Source organism: Girardinichthys multiradiatus, chromosome 8, assembly GCF_021462225.1.
Source record: "Girardinichthys multiradiatus isolate DD_20200921_A chromosome 8, DD_fGirMul_XY1, whole genome shotgun sequence".
In the NCBI taxonomy this organism is placed as follows: Eukaryota; Metazoa; Chordata; class Actinopteri; order Cyprinodontiformes; family Goodeidae; genus Girardinichthys; species Girardinichthys multiradiatus.
This window is the reverse complement of record NC_061801.1, coordinates 32,052,553-32,077,070: the sequence shown is the minus strand read 5'-3', so window position 1 is coordinate 32,077,070 and position 24,518 is coordinate 32,052,553. Positions and strand designations below refer to the sequence as shown.

At 38.4% G+C, this 24,518-nt stretch overlaps 1 protein-coding gene across 1 annotated transcript in view; it reads right to left on the bottom strand.

Annotated features, from left to right (window-relative positions):
- LOC124872946 (ephrin type-A receptor 5) overlaps nucleotides 1–24,518 on the bottom strand; it is a 99,626-nt gene that overhangs the window by 6,593 nt on the left and 68,515 nt on the right. Inside the window, exons 6-16 of the mRNA XM_047373389.1 lie at nucleotides 22,391–22,515; nucleotides 21,346–21,435; nucleotides 20,278–20,347; nucleotides 20,068–20,170; nucleotides 16,664–16,731; nucleotides 14,389–14,514; nucleotides 13,716–13,901; nucleotides 12,517–12,578; nucleotides 4,371–4,438; nucleotides 4,134–4,275; nucleotides 1,981–2,130 (exon numbers count right to left, since the gene is read on the bottom strand). Coding sequence (XP_047229345.1) covers nucleotides 1,981–2,130; nucleotides 4,134–4,275; nucleotides 4,371–4,438; nucleotides 12,517–12,578; nucleotides 13,716–13,901; nucleotides 14,389–14,514; nucleotides 16,664–16,731; nucleotides 20,068–20,170; nucleotides 20,278–20,347; nucleotides 21,346–21,435; nucleotides 22,391–22,515 — 1,190 coding nt within the window. The remainder of the gene's footprint in view (nucleotides 1–1,980; nucleotides 2,131–4,133; nucleotides 4,276–4,370; nucleotides 4,439–12,516; nucleotides 12,579–13,715; nucleotides 13,902–14,388; nucleotides 14,515–16,663; nucleotides 16,732–20,067; nucleotides 20,171–20,277; nucleotides 20,348–21,345; nucleotides 21,436–22,390; nucleotides 22,516–24,518) is intronic.

Here is a 24,518-nt window from a genome sequence, read left to right as displayed (position 1 = left end):
CTGATACCGAGTCCCAATTTCTTACTTCATCAAAGTTAATTCAATGAATGGCGCATGCAAATGCTTGAAAATATGGTTGCTTTGAACTTCAGTAAAGTATCACACTACATTTAATCAGTGTTACATGCTGCTGTTTCCTTTATCAATGTTCTCTTGACAGCAATGGCTGGGTTAAAAAAAGTACAATAATGTCCTGACAGCACGCTATTTAACACAGCTCCTGCTGATGATCTGTTCATGTGGAGCACATTGTTGAAGTGCTTGGCTAATGCCAGCATGTTTACCCTGTTTAAGTAATACTTGTTTATAACTTGTTTAGTATAGCTCCAGGTAATTGTCAGCGAACAAAACTTGGAGAAACTGTTTGATACACCTTTGAACATAAAAGAAATGGACTGTTGTTTCAACACCACTCTACAGAGCTTTCTCTTGTTTTCTCTCTTCTCGACAACTACAAAAACTGTCCAGTCATTACAATGCCAAAATACATAAAATAAAATAAATGGTAAAACCAGTCACAAGAAAGCTGTGTTGAGAAATATTATATGGCAAAAAGAGAGAGAGAAAAAAAAAACCTTTAAAACTTTGCAGGCAGGCAAGAAAATTTAAAATGAAATTTGTCTTTGTACAAACTTAAAGTTTGCCTACCATTTTGTTTTAAAAAGTTACTTCTTTTAAAAAAGCAATTCAACAATTCATTTTTTAATGTCTGAAAACAAAAGATATGACTGTAGACAGAACACTAATGAGGTTATGACAGAGGCAACTTAGTGTAGACATTTGCACTTACAAGTACTACGTAATCCAAATGATCCACACCTCTTTGAAGGATAAATGTTGAGGACACAGGATACACACTAACCCTTCCACAGCTGGACTGCAACAATATTCAGCAGGGCAATGTTACTTTGAATTTGACTTCCACCATCCAAGAACTTAAATTTTAATATTTGCTCAAAAGGTGTTCCTGTGCTCTTTATCTGACCATACCCTAACCTCCGTGAAGCAGCAACCAGCCCTCTTTGAGCATAAAGTCCCACAACATTAAAGGATTACTTGTTTATTCCAAATGCTGCATAGCCCAGATATTCATTTCTGCAACTAAGAAGATGCCGCACTGAATCACAGTTTTTTTAAATTTTTTATTTAAAGGGAAACAGAGTTGGATGAATAATAAATAAACCCCAGCTCTTTCCGTTGGAGCCTGCAGTAGAGAGCAGGCAGGAGTTTTCAGCAGAGCTCTGCCAGTGCAAGACACTGCAGGGAATTGATTTGTTGAGTTCATGACAGCCTTTACTTTGGGTAAGTTCACACAAAAGACCTACATGATAACACTCCAGTACGCATGGATGCATGAAAGTGCATGCACATATGCATACACTTCAACTACAGCTTAAGAAAAAAGCACTGCATCAAACCGTCACTGCCGACTGAGAGGGAGAATGTCTACACTTTACACTAGCAGGGCGCAAAGATCAGAGACTGAGGAGGGAGAAAGAAGGAGAGGGTGGACAAACGGCAATAAACAAGAATAGTCAAAGGCTGCATTTTAGAGAGACAAGAGAGGACAGGAAATTGAAAGAGAGAGGGAGAGGATGGAAAACAGAAGGAGACAGCTTAGAGAGGGAACGATAGAGCCTGCACTTTCTTGTGCTGATCAGAGAAAATCCTGCATAACGCTTTCAATTAAACATCAAACGTCTTCTTCTCCCTTTCCCACTCATCCTCATCTTCCCTCCTCTCCTACCCTTCTCTAGTCTTTGAGATAGACAGCCTAATAACCAAAAAATAGGAGGAGTCTGGAAAGGTCACTAAGGGGCTGTGTGCACATATGTTGCCTGTAAAAATGAGTGGGTGGCTGGGAAGTGATTACCTGTGTGGTGTCTAAAAGGAAACACAATATATCCAAGCACCTACAGCTCAGTTATTGTTACAGGCCCATCATGTATCTGTAAGACATTTTTTGAAAATGACACTTACGTCTTGATTGGACATATCCCAGTAGGGCCTCTCTCCGTATGACATAACCTCCCACATGACAATCCCATAACTCCACACATCGCTAGCGGAGGTGAACTTCCTATATGCAATTGCCTCAGGGGCTGTCCAGCGAATAGGAATCTTCCCGCCCTGCAACAAAAGGAGATGATATTTAATAGATAGATAATCTCTGTGGATTTGAAGACCCAATTGTTTTACACTAAAACAATCTTATAAAGATGTTTAAATAAGAATTCATGAACATCACACAAGGAACAGAAAGAACAGACTCAGAATTCAATGAGATGCTGAAGCTCAATTCGAGTGGTGGGGACACCGTACAATAGTAAAAAAGACAATAGTCAGACAAATGTTGGTTAATTGTTCATTAATCTTTGTCATTTTTAGCAATAATATCGCAATTAAATATTTTCCCTGTAATGTGCAGCGATGTCTTAGTGGGTTTGCAGATTCAACTTAATGCCCGACCAGTCTAGTGTGTTTCTTTTCCTAAAACAAAGGCATACTTTTCAAATTTCTACTGTTTTCACCACATTATTTGAAAACCAAAAATCCTTTTCCTACTGCTTCAGAAATATGCACTACTTTGTGTTGGTCTGATGCATAAAGTCCAAATTAAATAGATGTTCTTGGTTGGACTAAAACAAAAAACAAAAGTTTTAAGGGATGTGAATATTTTGCAGTTTAGGCCACTGTATGTATTTTAAGTGTTAATCATGTAATTACCACTTGTAGCTACAGAGGCTGGTGTTGTCAATACACGGCAAATACTTCAAGACCTGCTTTAAAGAAGCAAAGATTTGATCATGTGATCTCTGCCTACCATCTGTTACTCTACATTTATTTGAATAATTCTTAAATGTTATATAAATGCATTTCATGCCCTGTGGTTCCAAATAATTATTTGATAAGTACAGCTGCAGATTGAAAAAATATCAAATGTTTTGCTACATTCAGATGGCAACCAAGAACAAACTGTAATTGAGACACTTCCTATGCTAATGAATACAGATTAAGGAACACTATTGACAAATTTCACCCACTTGTTTGAACTCCCTATCCAAACTGTCGGGGTCCTGACATTGCTCTACTCATTTTCCCTCAGCTTTATTATAATGCTTCCCTAGTAAAGACAAAAAAAGGTTCACAGGAACACTGCTGAGTTCCACAGGAAAATGTGTTTTCAGCTGATGAGTAGCAAAATTAACTTTATGCAGTATTGATGAATGCATCAGCAGGATATCTTGGGGTCTGATTATTTCAAGGATGTGAATCATGTTATTCTCATTGTTGGGGAATGGGAGCTTGATCACGATAGAGAGAAAGAGATTGAGAAGGGATGCGACCTGGCAGCCAGAAGTGAGTGACAGGATATCTGTCGCCAAGGCAGAGAGACTTGGTGCTAACTGAGTGTTGTGGAGACCGAGTCAAGTACTAATTGGTCCTCCTCTTGCAGGAGGCCGCCTGTCTCTGGCTGGCATGATGACACTCAGTCAAGGATGCACAGCTCAATGTAAAGCCTGCTGTTGTCATATGTGAGAGTGTATGAATATAAACATGCATATTTTAGCTGTTTTGTTTGAGTTTCACACTAGAGATACACACACAATATTCAATTAGACTGTTGTCTTTGCAGGGCAGAGTGATATGACATACAGCTTCAGTGATTTATAGAAAAAAAAAAGAATTGAGCATACAACTTAGAAATTTACTGTGAATTTTCCCTAACCCACACATTTACTCAATTAGACACACAGTTTTCTGGCATATACTTGGCTTTTAAGCATTATCTATAGATTTTCAATAGTGTTGAAGTCGGGGCCATTGCAGAAGCTTTATTCCTAACTGCTGTTCTCCAAAACCAACTGAAAGGTCAAGAATAACCAAGGTACCACCAAGGTTCTAATCTATCAGTGAAGATGCTGGAACAGCAATGTTACTATCCACGGTCACATGAGTTTGATATAAAAATGGATGAGAAGCTGCAGACGATGAAAAAAGTCCCTACTCCCAAAACTGACATCTTCAATCACAACTGAAATGTGCAGATAACTTAATGTAAGTAAAATTACACAAAGTTATTATTCATCAATATTTAGAGCCAATTAACACAGAATAGTGTTAAGCCTTACCCGTGTGGTGTATGCTGCCTCTGGATCATCTTCCAGAACTCGAGACAAACCAAAATCAGACACTTTACACACAAGGTTGCTATTGACAAGGATATTACGCGCTGCCAGATCACGATGAACATAACCCATGTCTGACAGGTATCTGAAAGGATCAAGACAATGGTTAGAATTAAAAATAAGGACTGTGCATAGTTGGCAAGTTCAATAAAGATATATGTGTCTCAGGACTTTGTTTACCTCATGCCAGATGCGATGCCCCGCAGCATACCAACCAGCTGGATAACCGTAAACTGACCATCATTTTTCTAAAGTTAAAAAATAGCAGGACTTTGTGAATACCAATAAAACTATTGAATACATACAATTGCTTTCATACAATGTTAAAATGCAAAGAATGAATGAAAAGAGATCTACAGGTTTCTATGATGTCTTTAATGTGTTTCGATCAAATGAGAATTCTTTGTACAGTGCACCTCTGTGGCTTAATGCTGAAACTCCATTGAAGAAATCTGGTTGAATCTAATTACATGTAATTTGTTCTTTAAGTCCAAAGGTCTTCAGTTTGTAAAATTGGGTCGGTAAAACAAAAACACAGAAAGAAACCGGCAGAGACAAGATGGCAATGCTACTGAAAGATAATCTCTTGTTTTTTCAAGGCTGCCCTAACCACAAAGTTAATTAACCTACAGTGTAGAATCAATACCAAACACAACTCTGCAAGTCCAGCTTTAGCCTTTACAACTCAACTTTTGTATGGAAGATTTCAATAGTAAAAGGCACATTTATTCAGGTGTGTGGCAGCTTTTTTTATCCTTCAGATGAGGCTCTTAAATTTCTCTTAAGTCTTGCCACTTCAAATATGAGATGTATAACATAAATGCTTCAGAAAATTACTAAACCAATGGAAAATGCACTTATGCACTATACCTATCACTGCCTGCAGCAGTGGCAGTGATAGGTATGTTTGAAAAAAGACACTCAAATGGGATTTAGCTTTATCAGCATCTTGTCCAAAGCTCATTCTCTGTAAAGGTATTCCCTTGTGTCAGAGCCTTTTAAAATTGGCAATTTACTCTTCTATAGGGACATACACCTATTAAAAGAGATTTAGGTGCAACATGTGTTGCCCTATTGACATTGTTTTTCCAGGAACATATCCAGTTACTAAAATTATCATGCAAGACACAGTGTGCGGACATTTCAAGGGCACAGCTGTTAGTGAAAGTAAAGGTACCAAAATACTTACTTTAACTCTAAGTCAATACCGTCCATTGTCAATTCATAACTCAATATTTCACCCATAATCTGCTATTTTGTTTTAATCTACTTCAAACTCATACCCAACATTTCATACCCAACTTTAAAATTGATTGTCAGATAATTTTATTGTCAGCCAACTACAGATTTTTGATTTAATGATATGCACAAATGATGCAATATTTGATATAGTTTATTTATTTAATTTATGACATTTCCATCTGATCCCTGTTTTAGTCAGCTGACTCTAAAATATGGCAGACTACCAATCAGAAAAAAACTGAAATAACTACAATTAAATATCCTTTGTTATCTAATAACCACATTTCCTTACAATAGACTATGAGTAAATTATAAAAAATGATTTATAAAATGTCCCCATAATAATTGACAATTAGAGAGTATTAAATAGCTCATGTCAGATGGCTCCTTTTCATACACATGAAAATCACCTGCATGCATTGGCTTGATTCTCCTAACAATGCATAGGTAGAATTTTAAAATGAATACTACAGCAGAGATCAGTCAGTCAGTCAGTCATTTCTACCGCTTATTCCATAGTGGGTTGCGGGGGAGCTGGTGCCTATCTCCAGCAGTCTATGGGCGAGAGGCGGGGTACACCCTGGACAGGTCGCCAGTCCATCGCAGGGCAACACACAAACAACCATGCACACACTCATTCATACACCTAAGGGCAATTTAGACATGCAAACTTCATGCAGAAAGACCCTCGGACGGGAATCGAACCCAGGACCTTCTTGCTGCAAGGCAACAGTGCTACCAACTGCGCCACCGTGCAGCCCACAGCAGAGATCAATGTCAACTAAAAATGCTTTTTTGCAGGAAGAGTGAGACGGTATTACACAAAAATGGGCATGGGTAATTTCCCCTTTCAACAGTTTGTACTTTTACATTTGTAAATTTGTGATTGTCTTGTACAGTCAAATATGGAAGAACTTCCTATAATCTACACATAATCCACAGTAAGGAAATGTTTTGAAATTCCAATTACCATCTACTTGCATAATCTTTCATATTTTATTTGTGATTACTGGCCCAAGTAAGGATCAGATCCACATTAGGTGGATTATAAAATCTTTGGAGAAATGATATATAATATTTGAATTATAAGTGAGATTTTAACATTTTTAGTGCAAGTTTCTGGTATTATTAAAAATATTTTTAAAGGTATAGGCATTGAATGTTTTTCGGGGTTCAAAATAAAAGCAGAAGGGGATGAAATGGTAACATGCTGAAACAACAAGGGGGCAAATCGACTCCCATAAATCACTTGTTTGTTATCCTCAATGCCAGGTGTTTTTAGTCTAGTGACAAAGAATAGACAGTACATTACGACACTGTACATCTGGAGAAACCATCCTGGTTCCACAGATATGAGTGAACAACAACACTTTTAAGACCAAAAGTAAAGACACAGTAAAAAGGGGTTTATTACACTTAATGTTTTTTACTAGCCTGAAAATAAATAATTTATTTGCACTTCACCCGGGAACAGTGTCAGAACTGTCAGAACTTTGTCAAGTTGAGCCGCAGCAGTGCCTGCAACTCCGTTAAGCCCTTCGGGTATCATAGTTTTCTCACAACAGTAAGCCATTTGCCATAACTCTTCATGTCATCCAAACAAGCAAACAGTTGTGGTATCAGATAAAATAATGTGTGGGAATAGCTGGCTAAAAATAGCACCTTTAACATGTATATTTCTCAAGCAGGTGGTGTGATATGGGACTTCTTGTGGTTTACTTCTCATTAGGGCTTTATTGCACTTACAGCAATAATGCAGAACGCTGTCAAGAACCAAAGCAGTGATTATACTTTTGTCACAGTGAAAACTATGATGGATGAAAGTTTGCAAGGTACCATTTGAGGACTCAGAGGCTAATCATGTGCTAAACTAGATCTGACCCAGGAAGACTGTCATCGCACGTTGTTTTGTAAAAGCACCGAGATGCTCATTCCGACAAAGCTGACAGTTTGAGTTCCTGCCAGATTAATGGAAGGCAGCGAGTGCCTGAAAAGGAGCTTTGGTTTCCCCATCCAATGACAGCTTTCATTGTTAGTTTAAGCTTCAGCTCTTTCCAATCCAAATGTAAACTTTCCAACCTTCCTCTCATCCAATCTTCACTTTTCTACAGCAGGCATGTAGCTGTACCACAACACTCCTTTTTCCCAGGTTTCCAACTTTAGTTTTCCTCACTACAACAACTTTTTCCATCCATCCACAGCAGAACATCCTACTTACATGCGAAATGAGATGTGAAGCCAAAGATGTGAGTTATGAGGGGTACAGTTCATTGTCCAAAGCTGTGACAGCTAATCCAGGACCGGGCTTGGCCCCTGGTTTTCTCCTGACTTTGTCATTTACACCAGCCTCAGTACACCAGCCATCCATGTAATTACTTCACAGGGTTTTCTGTGCCCCTTCAACTGCTGGTTCCCAATCTCATCTGCTTCCCCCTTGCCATGAAAGTTTACAGCCAAAGGCACACCATACAGTCATGTCAGCAGCTTCCACTGACCTTAGCTCTGTCCCTGAATATCATCTCAGAGCATTCTTCTTTTCCATATAGTCACACTAGTAGCATCGTATTTAGTACCACTAAAGCACAACTACTCTTAATGCACTAACATCATCAAAATCAGATGACCTCGTTTTGCTCATTGCTCTATTAGCCATCTGCCTCAGAAATGTTCCATTTTCAGTCAGAATTTAGTCCTCTGTGCCACCTGAGAATTTTTGTATTGTAATCATTGAATAGACTGGAGACAGCTCATTGTATTCCGTGATTTGCCGGCCTGCTTCTTAATTACAGTTCATTTTCTGCTCTCGGTGAAATCTAGTCTGCACAGGCCAGACACTATTCTGGAGTTGAGTGCTCAGATGACTTTCAAATTTTCTGGTAAAGTGATCTGTGACATATTTAAGGTGAGATAAGATGCTAAAATAGGTAGACTTTGTTGAAAATGTATGCAAAGCACATCCACTCCACACCTCCTTGGAATATTTAATATCACTGGATGTTATTATATCAAGTTTCCTTAGCTGTTCCATCGATAGAGAAATGTGATAACTGTTGGTTGTGCTATTCATTTCCTTTGGGAAATCATGCACAGACAAAATCATCAAAATTAATTACACTTAAAATATATCAAAATAAGAATATCATAATCACTTTAACAAAAAACTGCAAAAGTACTGCTTTATGTTTGGCAGAAGGCTCATCTCTTGAACAAACATTTGAGTGCATGCATTTTTTTCTAAAAACCCATCATTGCAATACATTTGAATGCCTTCTCTGTTTCGTGCAACAAAAGAGCTATATAACTTTGAAACTGGATGGCGGTTAGACATGGCAGTGCAGCACTAGGCTTTCTGGCCAATGCTTTAAATGTTTGTTTATATGCGTGTTTCTTCTATTTCTATTCTCTGGCACAACCAAAATCCACAGTCGACGTGATCTCCTTAACATAGATTTTTATTTTACAGCGGAGTTTCCTTCACACACATGACCCTGGTGGACATAGCCAGGTGTCCCGGATCTCTGTGGATTATCATCCTTGGGCGAACGAGATGAAGGCAGCGCCGTGAGAGGAAGCAAAAGCAGTGTCGAGAGCCGGTGTTGTGCAAAATTAAATTCCCTTGAAATAATATGTTTCCCTGGTCACACAGCACCAGTGTTACACCAAGGGGTTGCTACTTGTATTTCACCATATAATGTTTCCACAGAATTCTTTAGGTTGAGGTCGGTGTTGCCAGATTGGCTGGATTTTCACCCAAATAGGCTTTTTTTTAACATGTTGGGCTGGAAGAAAATTGTATTGGGCGGGGTGCTAAAATTTGGGCTGCTTTTCACAACATTTGGTGGATTTTTAGAAAGTTTTGGAAATTTGAAAATTCTATCAAAATAATTGTCAGTGTGAGGCAGAAAAGTAAATAAATTACACATAAAACAAATTGAGCCCTTGAACTTACATTGCTTCATTGATTTTGAAATCTAGAGAATGTGTCGATCTTGACGATATCAATCAGTGATGGCCATTGATTAATCAAGTGTCACTTTAAAATGTCAGTTGTAAACGCCAACAAATGGTATTAGGAGTTAAACTAAGCTATAATGGGGTGCTTTGGCCTGAAGGCCTTTACTGTTGAGCTTTGACTTGTTGAGAGGCAGCATCATGCTGAAGGGGGAAAATACATAAAATATACAGGGTGGGAGGGAGGGTGGCACACCTTAGAGGATGACCATGAAGTGTTGCAACTATTGTAATACAGAAATCCGACCACAGCTTCTTGATTTAAAAGCATAGGCCGACGTGTTCTTTATTACACATGTTACATGAGGTTCAAACAGAGGTTGATATTTGGGCTGGTTTTTGTTGGCGGGGTAGGGGGGTTACGTTGGGTTAAGCCTGGAAACTGCCAGTCAGATCTGGCAACCCTGGTTTAGGTATGAGTCGTGTGGGGTTAGGGTTAGTGGACAGGAGACTAGTGAGGAGAATCCTCTTGTGTGAGACAAGCACACAGTGGTCACAGAAGGGGAACAGATTATTTCAGGTAAACTGAATTTCGCACAACACACTGTGCAGTGCCAAGACTGAACATGGGAGTCCGGTAAGAGCAGAGGAAGTGTGGCTCTGTGTGTAGATTAATAACAGCTGGTGTACTAACACATTAACTATAGATGGCCAAGGATACTCAGACCAGGAGTGTGTGACCGTTAAATGGAGGCCCATCTATCTCCTGAGAGAGTTCACCGTAGTCTTGGTAACTGATGTTTACATCCTACAGGATGCTAATGGTACCTCTGCTGTCGGACTTCTACTAAAACAGCATTAGCGACCAGCAGAGCAAGCATCCTGATGTTGTGCACTTTAGGGGACTTCAGTCATGCAGACTTAAAGGCAGTGTTCCCCAAACTCCACCAGTATGTAAAGTGTGCTAACAGAGGAACCAACACTGGACAAAAGCTATGATAACATCAATCTGGGTTACAAGGTTGTGCCACAACCACACCTGGCCCAGTCTGACCACCTATTCCTGTTTTTGATTCCTGCTGATGGCCCCCTCAGGAAAACTGCCCTTACAACACAAAAACTGTTAAAACTTGGTCCGATGATGCCTGGCAACAGCTGCAGGTCTGCTTTGACAGGATTGATCAAAATATTTTTGAAAACCCAGACCTGGAGGTGTTCACAAACAGTGTTCTGTGTTGCATAAAGTTCTGCATAGACACTGTTCCTGCTGAGAAACACACCCCGCTCTACTTCAACAAGAAGCCCTGTTTGACCAGGGAGATTCTGCAGCTGCTGACAAAGAGAAACAATGCCTTCAGGTCAGGCAATAAAGGTCTCCAGAGCACAGCCTGAGCAAACCCAAAGAGAAAGGTTCTTTACCTGCTTTGAGGTGGTGCAACAACACTCCACCTGCATGGAGATCCACAGCTTCCTGTCGGATCACAGCCAAAAGGTACATCTTTGGCCCTCAGCCTCTGCTCTCCACAGGGTTGTGTGTTGAGCCCACTGCTCTACACCTTATACAACTACAACTGCAACCCCGCTCATGACAACAACAACCTTGTCAAGTTCTCGGATGAAGCCACAGTGGTGGGGCTCATCATTGGCAGCGTGATGCACAGAAAAGAACCTGCTTCTCAACATTTTCAAGACCAAGGAAAAAATAGTGGAGTGTAGGAAGAAGAGGAAGGACATTTCACCACTGATCATTAGCAGGTACTGTGTGGAGAGGGTGGCTGAATTCCGCTTCGTGAGAATCCACATCGAGGAGGACCAGACCTAGAGCATGAACAGCTCTGACCTGTTGAAAAAGGCCCAACAGAAATGCACTTCCTGCACATCACATATAGATTGCTGATTCTGTATTGAGAGCTTAATGACCTACTGTATCTGTGTGTGGTACACCAGCTGTACAGTGACTCAGAGCACAGCACTCCAGAGAGTCATGACTGTGGTCTTAAAGATCATTGGCTGCCCTCTCCCCACAAGAAGTTCACAGTTCCCGCTGTATCCAAAAAGCCCATAACATCATAAAGAACACTTTTCACACAGGTCACACTCTGTTTGTAGTATTACCATCAGGCAGATACTACAGATCAATTAAAGAAAGGACAAACAGATTCAAAAACGGTTTCTATCCAACACCAATGCTAAACTCAACACAGTAAAGGGAGATTCAATAAGGGGAAAAGTGCAATCAGTATGAATATGTGTTCATTTATTGCTTTTTTCTCAATTTCGTTGCACTTTTCACAATGACAATAAAGATATTCCGATTCTGTTCTGATTCTAAAAATATTCATATAATTTACATCTTCACTTCTACTTAAATGTAAAGAATACTTGGCAGTTGGATAGTCACAGTGTTTCTTCACATAAAAAAATTAGATTATTTTCGGGGGTGAATTTTCTATAAAGTTTGTCAATTCGTGACCTAGTACTAGCATAGATGTGGTAGCCTGATTTCACTAATCCAAACCCCAAACATAGTATGAAAATCTTCAAGCTGATCAAAATAGCAAGAGTAATAGGGAAAAAAACTAAAGGTTTTCCCATATGATCCAAATCCAAGGCTTCAAATCTTTTTCAAAACAACATAATATTCATAATTAGAGTGCAGTATGTTTAACAGACTGGCTGTCATTTAACTGCCAAGTTCTGCGTATCTATATTATATCCATACAAATAAAGAGATTGTGATGTTTTAATATGGACTTGATCAATACTTTATTAGGCTTACTAAAGGTTGTTCAAACTTTCTTATTGTTTTTTATTTAACTTAGCTGTTTTTCACTCATTTTCAGTCCAATCCAATTTCTGAAAATGTTAAATAAATTTAGCTTTTTTTTGTTGAGCTACGTTTCTTTGACCCATAAATCACTTTGTCATAAAAAAGGTTTCTGAACACATGAAATGAAATAGTGTTGTGTCTACACATCATAGAAAGTAAGGAAATAACAGAAAACACAAATGGCAAGGTACTTACATAACTCCAATAATTATCCAAATCAACTTTCTTAATTCTTGTTTTTCATTCATCCTCATTTTCCCATTAACCTAATCTTTGTGTATTCTGATCTTTTCCCACACCCACCTTTAGGAAGGTGTCTAGTGATCCGTTCTCCATGTATTCAGTGATGATCATCACAGGCTTGCCTAAAAGGTTTAAAAAACACATTTTATTTAAAAAAAATGTATTTATGAAATAAAGTTGTGGTGCCAAACCATACATGTTGTAACAGCATAAAATATAACAGCAGATTGTCAAAACATTTTGTTTTGGAGCCTTTCTGTTAGGGCTCTACTCTCTGGTTGTATGCAAAATTTAAATTTTACAGTAGTAACTCTGTATTACAGTAGGGCAACAGTAAGATAGAGTAATTATAATTAAGTTACTTATAAGCTGCTGCTTTATTTAATGAAAGTAAAGACATGGACACATTTTACCAAAGATTTACATATGTGAACATTCAGTGTCTGGCAAAAGTAAACACACAGTTTGTACTATGTTGCATTTTGTCACATTTTAACCTCAGAATCGGTGTACGTTTTTGGGCTTTTATGGAATAGAGAAACACAATATAGTGCATAATTCAGTGGAGTAAAGAGGATCCATGGTTTTGGTCTTTGGAGTATGTTTCAACCAGCTTTACACATGAAGAGATTGAAAACTTTGCTATTTTTTTGCAAAATAGCTCAAGCTACATATCTCAGTTTGGCAGAAAAACATCCATAAACATCAGTGTTCCAGTCTTGCCACAGATACTCGATAGGACTTAAACTGGATTTTTCTAATACATTAATATGGTTTGATCCAAACTATTATACTGTAGCTCTGGCTTGTTTAACGTTGTCCTGTTGGACGGTAACCCCCCACTAAAGTCTCAAGTATATTGCATCCTATAAAATGGTTTCTTTAGGAATTCCCTGTACTTGGCTCCATTCATCTTCCTTCAACTTTACCAAACTTTCCCGACTATGCTGAAGAAAAGCATCCCAGTGGAATGATGCTGCTACAACCATATTTCATTAATGTGCAGTGTTAGTTTTCTGTCAACAGATTTTAAAAGGTTCTTCCAACTGAGCTGCGGCTCTCTACAGCTTTTCCAGAGTCACTATGGTTCACAAACCTTATATTGAATCTGAATTAGTCACAGATTAACTGTATTTACCAATTAGGAACGAGTAAAGTCTGACAAGTAATGGAATTATTTTTGGAAACTGTAACTTGGGAATTGTACAGATTGAGCCTTGGGTTCTAAGATAGCTTTGTAAATAATTCAGATGACTTACTCTTGGTGATGACCCCCTCCAGGCGGATGATGTTTGGATGGTTAAACTGGCCCATGATCGACGCCTCCCACAGGAAGTCGCGTCTCTGCTGCTCTGTGTAGCCTGCTTTCAAGGTCTTAATGGCAACCTGGATCTCTCTTTTGCCAGGCAGTCTCAGGGGTCCGCTGCACACCTCGCCAAACTCCCCTGCGGCAAAAGAAGAAGAGACTTCCTGTTTGGCCCCAAAAATGCAAATACTGTCAAAGAAAAAATTCAAAACAGGTCAGATAAATCCCAAATTAGTTGCCTTATTTGACCTATACACATGGAATGTGGCATACTACTTGGTCAATTGGTTAGATAAAAGTAAAAAAAAGCTAATGAGTAGTTCCAGTAACAGCAATCAAAATTCAATTCTTGTGGTTACCGGTGGATTTTGCAGCCAAACATAGAACGTGAATTTGACTGCAATGCAACATGCAGGTTTATGAGCCAGAGGAAAACATGACACATAATAGTTGGCTTGCTTTATTCTTCTTTATAACTTTAAAGTGATTTAGTGAAGTTAGTGACTCAGTATTAATATAATGCATTTGATTTATTATTTTGGCCAGATCAGCTTCAGCTTGAAAATGAGAATCCATCTATCAATAAGGTAAAAACAGTCTGAGAAAGGCACACTGATTTTACTCACCAGCACCGATGATCCTGTCAATAGAGATGCATGAGACGTCAATCTCCTGTGCAAATTCATGTACAGCCTGGTTGGGATCCTCATAAGTAAGGGGGTCAATGTAAGTACGGACCCCAGGGAACTTTACTGCAGAAAAAAACACAATGCAATTTCTATTTAGCACTTTTTTAGTGTCTGTTTCCCTTCCTAGCATATCTTAAAAAACAAAAACGAGTTTACTGAAGTTGCTATGACCACTAGTGGTATGGAACATCTGGGTTCTTTCTTGCACACCAACTTGTATATGAATGTACAGTATGTATGCTGCCATTTTGATTCTTACTTTCCTTTTCTTTGCAAACTACAAAACTATAGATAAATTCTCCACTCATATACAACACTGATTTGACTGACTTTATCATCCCATAACAGAAACGTAATGTTTGAGAATGTTTACATAAGTATGTCTCTCTTATTGTTGTGATATGTGAGCTGGGTCATCGAGTGAATACACATTTGACAAATTAAGAGATGTTGCCACCTTTTCTTTTAATATAGTTATTAGAACAATTACTAGTTGTATTTATTTTTGGGCCTAATTCCTATTCAAAAAAAAAATTACAGCTCTTCTCTTGTCACAGAAAACATTACTATACTGGATGCTTTCCAGCATCTGTTTACAATTAAAGGGTTCAGGATTTTTAAAGTAAAGTTCTGCTAAAACCTTATTGGAGTTAATATATTGTGAGAAGTACAGAACTGCCATACAGATAATCCCAAGTCAGTTTGTCAGGGAGCCTGCCTGACAAACTGAAGCTAACATTTAGCCTGAGAGCAGCCAAGACCATAAGAATCTATCTTAAAACAACTCCAGTCTCAAACACATCATAGCAGTCTATGCAAATGCTACTGTAGGAACCTCGAAACGTCAGTCATGTTTACATTTGACAGTTGTGTAGAAGAAAGCCTTTGCATATTTAAACGGGAAATGGAACTGGGAGGCGGTGTGCCGCCAATTATCTTTCTGTATGAAACACATACTGAGAGCAAAACATGTGCCTCATTTCAGGTCTGGGTACCTTTCTGTTATAAAAGTAAGGCTGTGCAACCAATAAATTGGCATTCACCTAAAATGCAATAATACTTTTCTCTTTTTAACACTGCTTTATTTTTTATCAGCCAGCTTCTCTAACTAGAAATGCTTTACATGTTCGGTTCTCACAACGTTTCACCCAATAACATAACTGGTGTCACACTGTCTTCTACCTCCATATCCTGCTAAATTAATCTTTGACTTCTGGGCAAATAACTGGCAAATGCGAATGGTGAAAAGGTTCAAAATACAGTTTGCATAAATGGTTAAGACATTTTTGAGGTTGGAGTTTTAAATTAAAATAGTCTGCTGTGGTCTTGGGCCATCACCGACTAGTTGTTAGCTTTAGCCTCTAGGTAAGATATTTAACTGCTATGAACCTTTTAAAAGGACCTCGCTTTTAAAAAATCAGAACTATCCCTTTAAACAGTTGACAAAATTATAATTATCAGTCATCTTCAAGCAGACTTTGGTTGACTTTACTTGCAAGAAAGTAAAGATACATCTAAATGTTCAAACAGGCTAATTAAGTCATTAATAACTTAAGAACAGAAAACACTTGAACTCTGTTAAGCCAATGGGACAAGAAGTCTTGTTCTTGAGAATCATTAGCTGGTACTGCACCAACAAAATACTGATACCACAGGCTGCCTCGATTGCTGCCATAATTTTACTCTTTCTTTGTACTCTTTTCTTTGTATCAACAGTTCTTCATAAACCTTCCCCTAATTAGATAACCCCATCTAAAATAAAATGTTATTTTAATCATATTTTGAGCATAGGTTGCAAGTATATATCGGACATACTTCTCTGTGTTGAGAATTGGCATGGCTGTATCCCATACGGTTTTATTGATGGTCTCTCTTGGAGCCGTTATACTCATTACAGCTTGTTCAGGACCTAACAGATGGATCGCAGGTAACAACGCCAAACATTTCGACAAATATATGAGCTGTCATCACCATTAATGCTTCAGAGCATTATGTGTCCTCTACCAACATGGATGTCATTCAGAAAATAACTCTTGGCACACAACACTGACATATTGCACTGATGGACATTTTTGCTTATAGAGATAAACAGGGACATGACCACTGTCTGAATCCGCAGCAGAACATGTAGCATAAACCTCAGATGAACTTGGATTTGTGCATGCACTGATATTATTGGCATAACCTACATATTAAGCAGATTTAAACTTACTGTGACCATTGTGAAAGTGCATCTTTTCCTCTTCAGGATCCTGCTTTGCTTTGCTGTAGCCACAACGCCTGATGGGAAAACAGCCACAATAATGCCAAATAGTCAAGTAAAGCTTTTGAAAAAAAAGACACTAAAATTCAAGTTAATAAATAATCTAATTTTTTCTCTGTGTTTAAAAAGAAGGAACAACAAGGTTGCAGTATTTTTAATTTTGTTTGTACAGCCTGGAAAAAGATATAAAAGGAATAAAGTACAAAATGTAAGTGTAGAACTTAGATGGTATAGCCATGAAAGATAACCCAAATTAAATTATTTAGCTGCTCAAAAATATTGCTGAAAATGCTGAGAAGCACAAAGCTTTTGAACACAAGCGTAAGTGTGCAGTTTTCGTATAAAAATCACAGTCCAAAAAAAGCTTCTCTCAACAAAACCAAGACTGACTTTTTTGTTCACTAGATAATGGTTTATTACTTTCCAATAAAAGGTCATATAATGCTAAAAGATTAATCAAGTGGCCCAGAAGTAGTTTTTTTTTTCTGTACCCGCTTGCTCTTCTCCTGTAACGTTCATGTGAGAAGGAACTTTTGTGCAATCCCAACAGCCAAAGCCTGAATTAATTTGTATGCTTCATGCATGTTTACATCTGTGTGGGTTTGGGCTTAGATAGCTCCCCCGTATGTTGATATTTAGACAAATGGCATCAGAGATAATCATAGATAGCCCAGATTAAATGGGGTGTTGGATTTTTCTCGTGATCCTACAAGCAAATACAAACACTGCACATGTCAACAAAATAAATAAGTAAAATAAACAGGCATAACTCTTCTCTATTTGCAAAGTTAATTGAATGACAACCTCAATGCATTAAAAAAACCTCAACCAACTCTTTTAAATGGAGGAGTTTATGTACTTTTTGGCACTTAATTAGAGATAAAACACAAAGGTACACACATTGAAATCCTGTCCAAATGGGTCAGACAGGCAAGAAAAACTTGCAAAGGTCTGCTGGATATACTGATGAAGAGTTGTCTGTGCAGTGTCGGCTGAAGAGTGCTCTATTAGCTGGTTGACTAAAGAGGTTGAGCACCCTTAATGCTCAGGTAGCCATCCAAGTGCATACAGATAGGGCCGTCCAGTTTTCTATTAAGATGTGTGAAAAGGTGTAAGAAACATCAACTATGCAGTAACATAATCTAACATTATAAAATGCAGAAAAATACATTGTTTGAGTTGTGTACTTTATTTAGTGTGGAAAAAATCCATGTTGAGAAATTATTAAAGCTAATTTCTTCATAAGCTTCATTTGATGCTATCCATATGTTTGGCAATGATGCGAGAAAAAAACATTCTGTAAAATGGTAAATGGCCTGCACTTGTATAACGCTTCTGAGGACCCCAAAGCACGTTACACTACAATCAGTCATCCACCCATTCACACACTCAGTGGTAGGCTACATTCTAGCCACAGCTGCCCTGGGGCAGACTGACAGAAGTGAGGCTGTCATACAATCCTTGCCACTGAGCCCTCTGACCACCATCAGCAGGAGAGGAGGATGAAGTGTCTAGCCCAAGGACACAACGACTGAGATGGACGGGTTCGAACCGACAACCAATCAGTTACAGAACGAGCCCCTACCATTGTCGCCCTTTTCTGTCCAACCATCACAAATGTAAATGTGTTTAGTTTGCAAAACTTTACTGGGACTTTAACTGGCACTGTGTGCTTTAGTTAGATGATATTAAGATGGCAACAAACATCGCAGAGGGATTTCGCATAAAACAAAGAAAACAATGTGAAAAGCACCTGATACCCACTGTTCTGTAAGGTGAAGGATATTTGAAGCTGTGGGGTTAATTTTCTTACAAATGTCCAGGGAACCTTCATAAAATGAATAGCATCAGGGGCTATTTGAAATACAAGAACGTTTTAAATAAAAATATGTTGAAATCAACCAGTAAACTTAAAAAACCAAAGCATTTGGCCAATTTAACACAGAAATAGTTCACCATACACAAAATCAAAGATTTTCTTTGACTATCATAGTAAGTTGGACCTAAATCCTATAGAAAACCTGCAAACCTAAGAGAAAGGTGCATAAGAGAAGACCCAGGACTCAAATAGGATGGCATTGTGTAAAGAGAAATGTTCAAAGAACCCTCTCCAATGATGATTCAACCATGTGAAATGTTATTGAAGAGATAAAAAGGGATGTGATCAAACTATTGACAACAGAGGTACCACTTGGGCATCACAAATAATGGATGCATCATCAAAAACCGATGCACAAAGCCACACGTTTGCTTTATTGTTGATAAAATGCCGGATGAATCTGGTGTGAAAACCTGCCTCTAGGAGTTATCAATTAACATAAGTAAAAAGAGCCACTTAAGATACCACATTGTGGTGTACAAAACACATATTTATGATAAACAAAATGGCAATTACACAAAAGGAGTAAATACAATAAAATAAGGGAGCTGCTGTAGATGTATTTAAGACAGCATTCAAAAGTCTAATTGCAGGTGGGAGAAAATATCTAGAATAACAACTTTTGTCAGAGGCGTAAGATTCTGCCAACCTGAAGGCATCAGAAAAAAGCACAAAGATAGAACACGCCTTTCTTTTTGGTTAATGATGCATCCAGCCTTCATCCTGACTCGTCTCTGTCATAGTTAGGACAGATCCCTCTATTTGGCACTGATCATGTTTGAGCATACTTTAATATTTAGGAGCTTTAAAGGGCAGTTTCTCCAGATTTTTATGGACTTTCATGGATTAATCTCTACACTGCATTCTTTAATTGCATACTTAAAAAAAAAAAAAAAAAAAAGTGCTCCTCTGACCAGCTCCAATCCCAGAACTTTGTCATTGAGATTTTTTACAAATCAGAATAGGCCACATAGTAGTGATCTGTTTATTTTTTGTTCTAAGGCAATAAATGTTGTTGTTTTGGTAGCCATCAGAAACAAACAGCCAAACTCTTACTAAAATTTCATCCCCTCTGACCCTAAAGCACACAATGAATCTGCTTGTGTTTGCAGATATTGTGGTGAAGGAGTTGCAGGCTCTTAAACAAAAAGGCTTTGCAGAGTGTCATTAGATCTGCAGAAAAGATCAGGGGCTGGCCTGGGCCCTGCTTGGTGGAATCCAGTACATCAAACTACCTCAGGAGAGCAAAGAGAAACAATGTAAACCACTTAGACAGGTTTTTCCAAACAGCTATCAGCACACTAAATTAAACAAAAATGAAATAATGTGATGGGCAATGTGTGTAATGCTGCATGTTTAAATAGTTATATTAGATACATTTTTATTCATAATATTTTTAATGTAAATGGATTTCGATACTTTCCCCACATACTTTAAATTTATTTCATGTCCTTTATATCTATTTATGCCTTACCGTCCACTGAGCAGGAATCCAGCAACCACCGCCAGCAGAACCAGAGCCAATGTGACGGCAACCGCTATTATTGAAGCCTGAGCACGCTCGCTGGTGGCAGTTACTGCCAAAAGAAAAAGATGTGAGATTAGACACACAGAAAGCACACAAAGCTGCACCTGGCATCTATTGTTGATTGCATTGTCATGCTCCCATCTCTGGTGTACTCACAGTAAGGGCTCGTCTGGAATTCAAAACGCCGGCTAAATGCACCATAACCTGCTGAGGTCCTGGCTCGTACCTGTGGTGCATCATCATAAATTATTTCAATCATTTTAAATATTTCCATATTTAAGTTTGGTATGCTTTTTGTAAGTGCTTAAAATCAGGTGGTATTCTTTTAAAACAATATCAAACCTCTGAACATCTCTCAGAACATTGTTCAAACCATTTTTGACATATTAGCAAACCTACTAAGACTTGGTTGTCAACCTAAACTAACAAGCTGACCAACTGCAATAAGAAAAGCTGTCAAAAGAGCAATGGGAGCTCTGGAGGAGCATTTCATGGCTTAGGTGCAAAATCAGATTAAAAGACAACTATTAATTGTGCACTGCAAAAAACTGGCCTTTTTCAAAGAGTGGCAAAGATACATTTAGTCCCTTCTACTGTTTACCACAAACAATGTAAGGGACACAGCAAAGATGTGAAAGAAGTTGATCTGGTCAGATAAAAATGTTTGGCCTGCAGGCAAAACACTATGTGTAGTGAAACATCAACACCCTGAACACACCATCCTCACAATGAAACATGATGGTGGTAGCATCACACTTTGGAAACAACAAAGGCTGGGAAAGTGGTCAAAGCTGATAAATGCAGCTAAATACAGGGCAGTCCTGGAAGAAAACCTGTTAGAGGCTGCAAAAGACTCAAGTTGGAGGCAGAATTTCACCTTACAGTAGGTTAACAACACTAAACGTAAAGCCAGAATTACAATGGACTGTTTTAGATCAAAGCATACTCGTGTTAGAATGGCCCAAAATCAAAGTCCGGATCTAAATTTAAACCAATAAAAGACTTACAAACAGATGGTTACAGACCATCTCTATCCATTCTGACTGATCTTAAGTTATTTTACTACAGAGACTGGGAAAAAAATAGAATTTCTCAATGTGCCAAAAAATGCATTAAAGATGTAGTACTAACATAACAAAATATTTAGAAATTCAAGTGGTATGAATGCAGATTACCATACTGATTGATTACAACCTTTTTTTATTATTTGCATCTATGTTTTACCTGGAATATGTAGACGGAAGAAGGTTTCAGGCCTTCCACCACCATCTCTGTTTCTTTAGATTTTATTATTGTATAACTGGAGTCTTGATCCTGTAGCAGGAGTAGAAAACGGAAAATAACTAATTCATTAACTTGTAATTTCTTAGTTTTCTGGGCATCATATCACATTTGCACACATGCATTTTTGTCTCCACTCAGATTTGTGGCACATGTATGTGTTTGAGAAACCTGTAATGCATGAGTGTAAAGTAAGGTGTGTTTAAATCCCTGTGTGAGAGCATCAGTTTTCCAGCTGAAACCACACCAGGTTTAAACACAACTAAATGCTCTTTCCATTAAGCCAGAGACCATTAGCCAACCACTGACCACAAACTGCACTCTGTTCTCATGTGAACCTTTAATCTGACCTTCCAAAAAAGAGCCAGGCAGAGGGAAAAGAGGAAGGGCACAAGAGAAACAGTGATATGGATGAAAGAATCAAATTGCTGTACTGACCTTAATCCAGTGCAAAAATAGATATATAATTTAAGAAAGCTGAGCTAGACAGGAAAAACGATATATTCAACAGCTGTATTGGTAAAACATAGTATAATAAGGGAAACAAATAAAGCTGGAATAAAGCCAAATAGGATTACTTCTCATTTGAGCTGTTGAACTAAAGATAATTTTCACTTCCAAATGCCAGTTTCCAAAGTTCCTTTTAAATAAATTAATAAAAAATCTAGGAATGCTTGGAAGTTTTTAAAACAATAATTGGAATTTATTGTGCACATATATAGTCAGAAATCTTCAGCTGCAAAGCAAAAAGCACAAGAAACATCAAATAGAACGTCCAAGAAAAAAAAAAAAACATGAATTTTGCAAAAAACTTTGTATTTGCCTTATAAAATGTTTTCAATCAATATTCTTGATATATGACTTACATCACTAGCCTTAACAGCTATAACACCAATGCAAAAATCATTCACTCTTATAGGCTCAACAAAAGTCTTAAGACTAAGGCTCCAAGACAAGCAATGGAATAAATACAATTGTGCACCCTTACCTTTTCAAAATATTTGATCTCGTACTCGAGGATGATGCCATTTGGCCGATCAGGCTCTGCCCAAGAAAGGGCGATGCTACTCTTCCCTGTATGGCCTTTCCTCACTACACTAACTGGGGAGGGTGCTGCAAATATAAACATATAAAAACAATGTTATAGTAAGGTACTATAGTAGGGTGATGACAGGCAATGCAAAAAATGACCAGTTCTTTTTTGGCCAGGGTTGCCCTATTATTGAGAAAAACTCGAAAATTCTTAAAAAATAAGCATTGAGCAAACTTGCAATAGGCATCAAAACTATGAATTAACACGTGGAATTATATACTGAACAAAAAAGTGTGAAACAACTGAAAATATGTCTTATATTCTAGTTTCTTCAAAGTAGCCACCTTTTGCTTTGATTACTGCTCCACACACTCTTGGCATTCTGTTGATGAGCTTCAAGAGGTAGTCACCTGAAATGGTTTTCCAACAGCCATGAAGGAGTTCCCAGAGATGCTTAGCACTTGGCCCTTTTGCCTTCACTCTGCGGTCCAGCTCACCCCAAACCATCTCAATTGGGTTCAGGTCCGGTGACTGTGGAGTCTAGGTCATCTGGCGCAGCACCCCATCACTCTCCTTCTTGGTCAAATAGCCGTTACACAGCCTGGAGGTGTGTTTGGGGTCATTGTCCTGTTGAAAAATAAATGATGGTCCAACTAAACACAAACCAGATGGAATAGCATGCCGCTGCAAGATGCTGTGGTAGCCATGCTGGTTCAGTATGCCTTCAATTTTGAATAAATCCCCAACAGTGTCACCAGCAAAGCACCTCCACACCATCCCACCTCCTCCTCCATGCTTCACGGTGGGAACCAGTCATGTAGAGTCCATCCGTTCACCTCTTCTGCGCCGCACAAAGACACGGTGGTTGGAACCAAAGATCTCAAACTTGGACTCATCAGACCAAAGCAAATATTTCCACTGGTCTAATGTCCATTCCTTGTGTTCTTTAGCCCAAACAAGTCTCTTCTGCTTGTTGCCTGTCCTCAGCAGTGGTTTCCTAGCAGCTATTTTACCATGAAGGCCTGATTCACACAGTCTCCTCTTAACAGTTGTTCTAGAGATGTGTCTGCTGCTAGAACTCTGTGTGGCATTGACCTGTTCTCTAATCTGAGCTGCTGTTAACCTGCGATTTCTGAGGCTGGTGACTCGAATGAATTTATCGTCCGTAGCAGAGGTGACTCTTGGTCTTCCTTTCCTGGGGCGGTCCTTATGTGAGCCAGTTTCTTTGTAGCGCTTGATGGTTTTTGCGACTGCACTTGAGGACACTTTCAAAGTTTTCCCAATTGTTAGGATTGACTGACCTTCCTTTCTTAAAGTAATGATGGCCACTCATTTTCTTCACTTAGCTGCTTTTTTCTTGCCATAATACAAATTCTAACAGTCTATTCAGTAGGACTATCAGCTGTGTATTGAACCTCCTGCACAACACAACTGATGGTCCCAACCCCATTTATAAGGCTTGAAATCCCACTTATTAAACCTGACAGGGCACACCTGTGAAGTGAAAACCATTTCAGGTGACTACCTCTTGAAGCTCATCAACAGAATGCCAAGAGTGTGCGGAGCAGTAATCAAAGCAAAAGGTGGCTACTTTGAAGAACCTAGAATATAAGACATATTTTCAGTTGTTTCAGTTTTTTGTTCAGTATATAATTCCACATGTGTTAATTCATAGTTTTGATGCCTTCAGTGTGAAGCTACAATATTCATAGTAACAGGACGGATCTGCTTTGTGTTTTTCCTTCAATTTTCTTCCCCAAATCTCCTGCAATTTAGAATCATTTGAGCTTTTCCTCCTTGGTCCACTGAGTTCTAATTTAAGCAGAGATATTGGTTCTGAAAACAGATCTGCCACTTAAGGACGTTTACGAGCTGTGTACATCTGTATCCAATTATGTAATCCCTTTATATCTCGCAATTAACCAGGTGCATTTTGATGAGGCCAGAAAGTCAATTCAGCACCTGCTCAAATCCAGGTGAGACGGTCCCCTGAAGCTAAAATCTAGCAACCCACAAAGATTATAGGACAGCCAAAAAATAACAAAAATTAATTTAGATGAAATGTTACATTTTTCCATTAAGT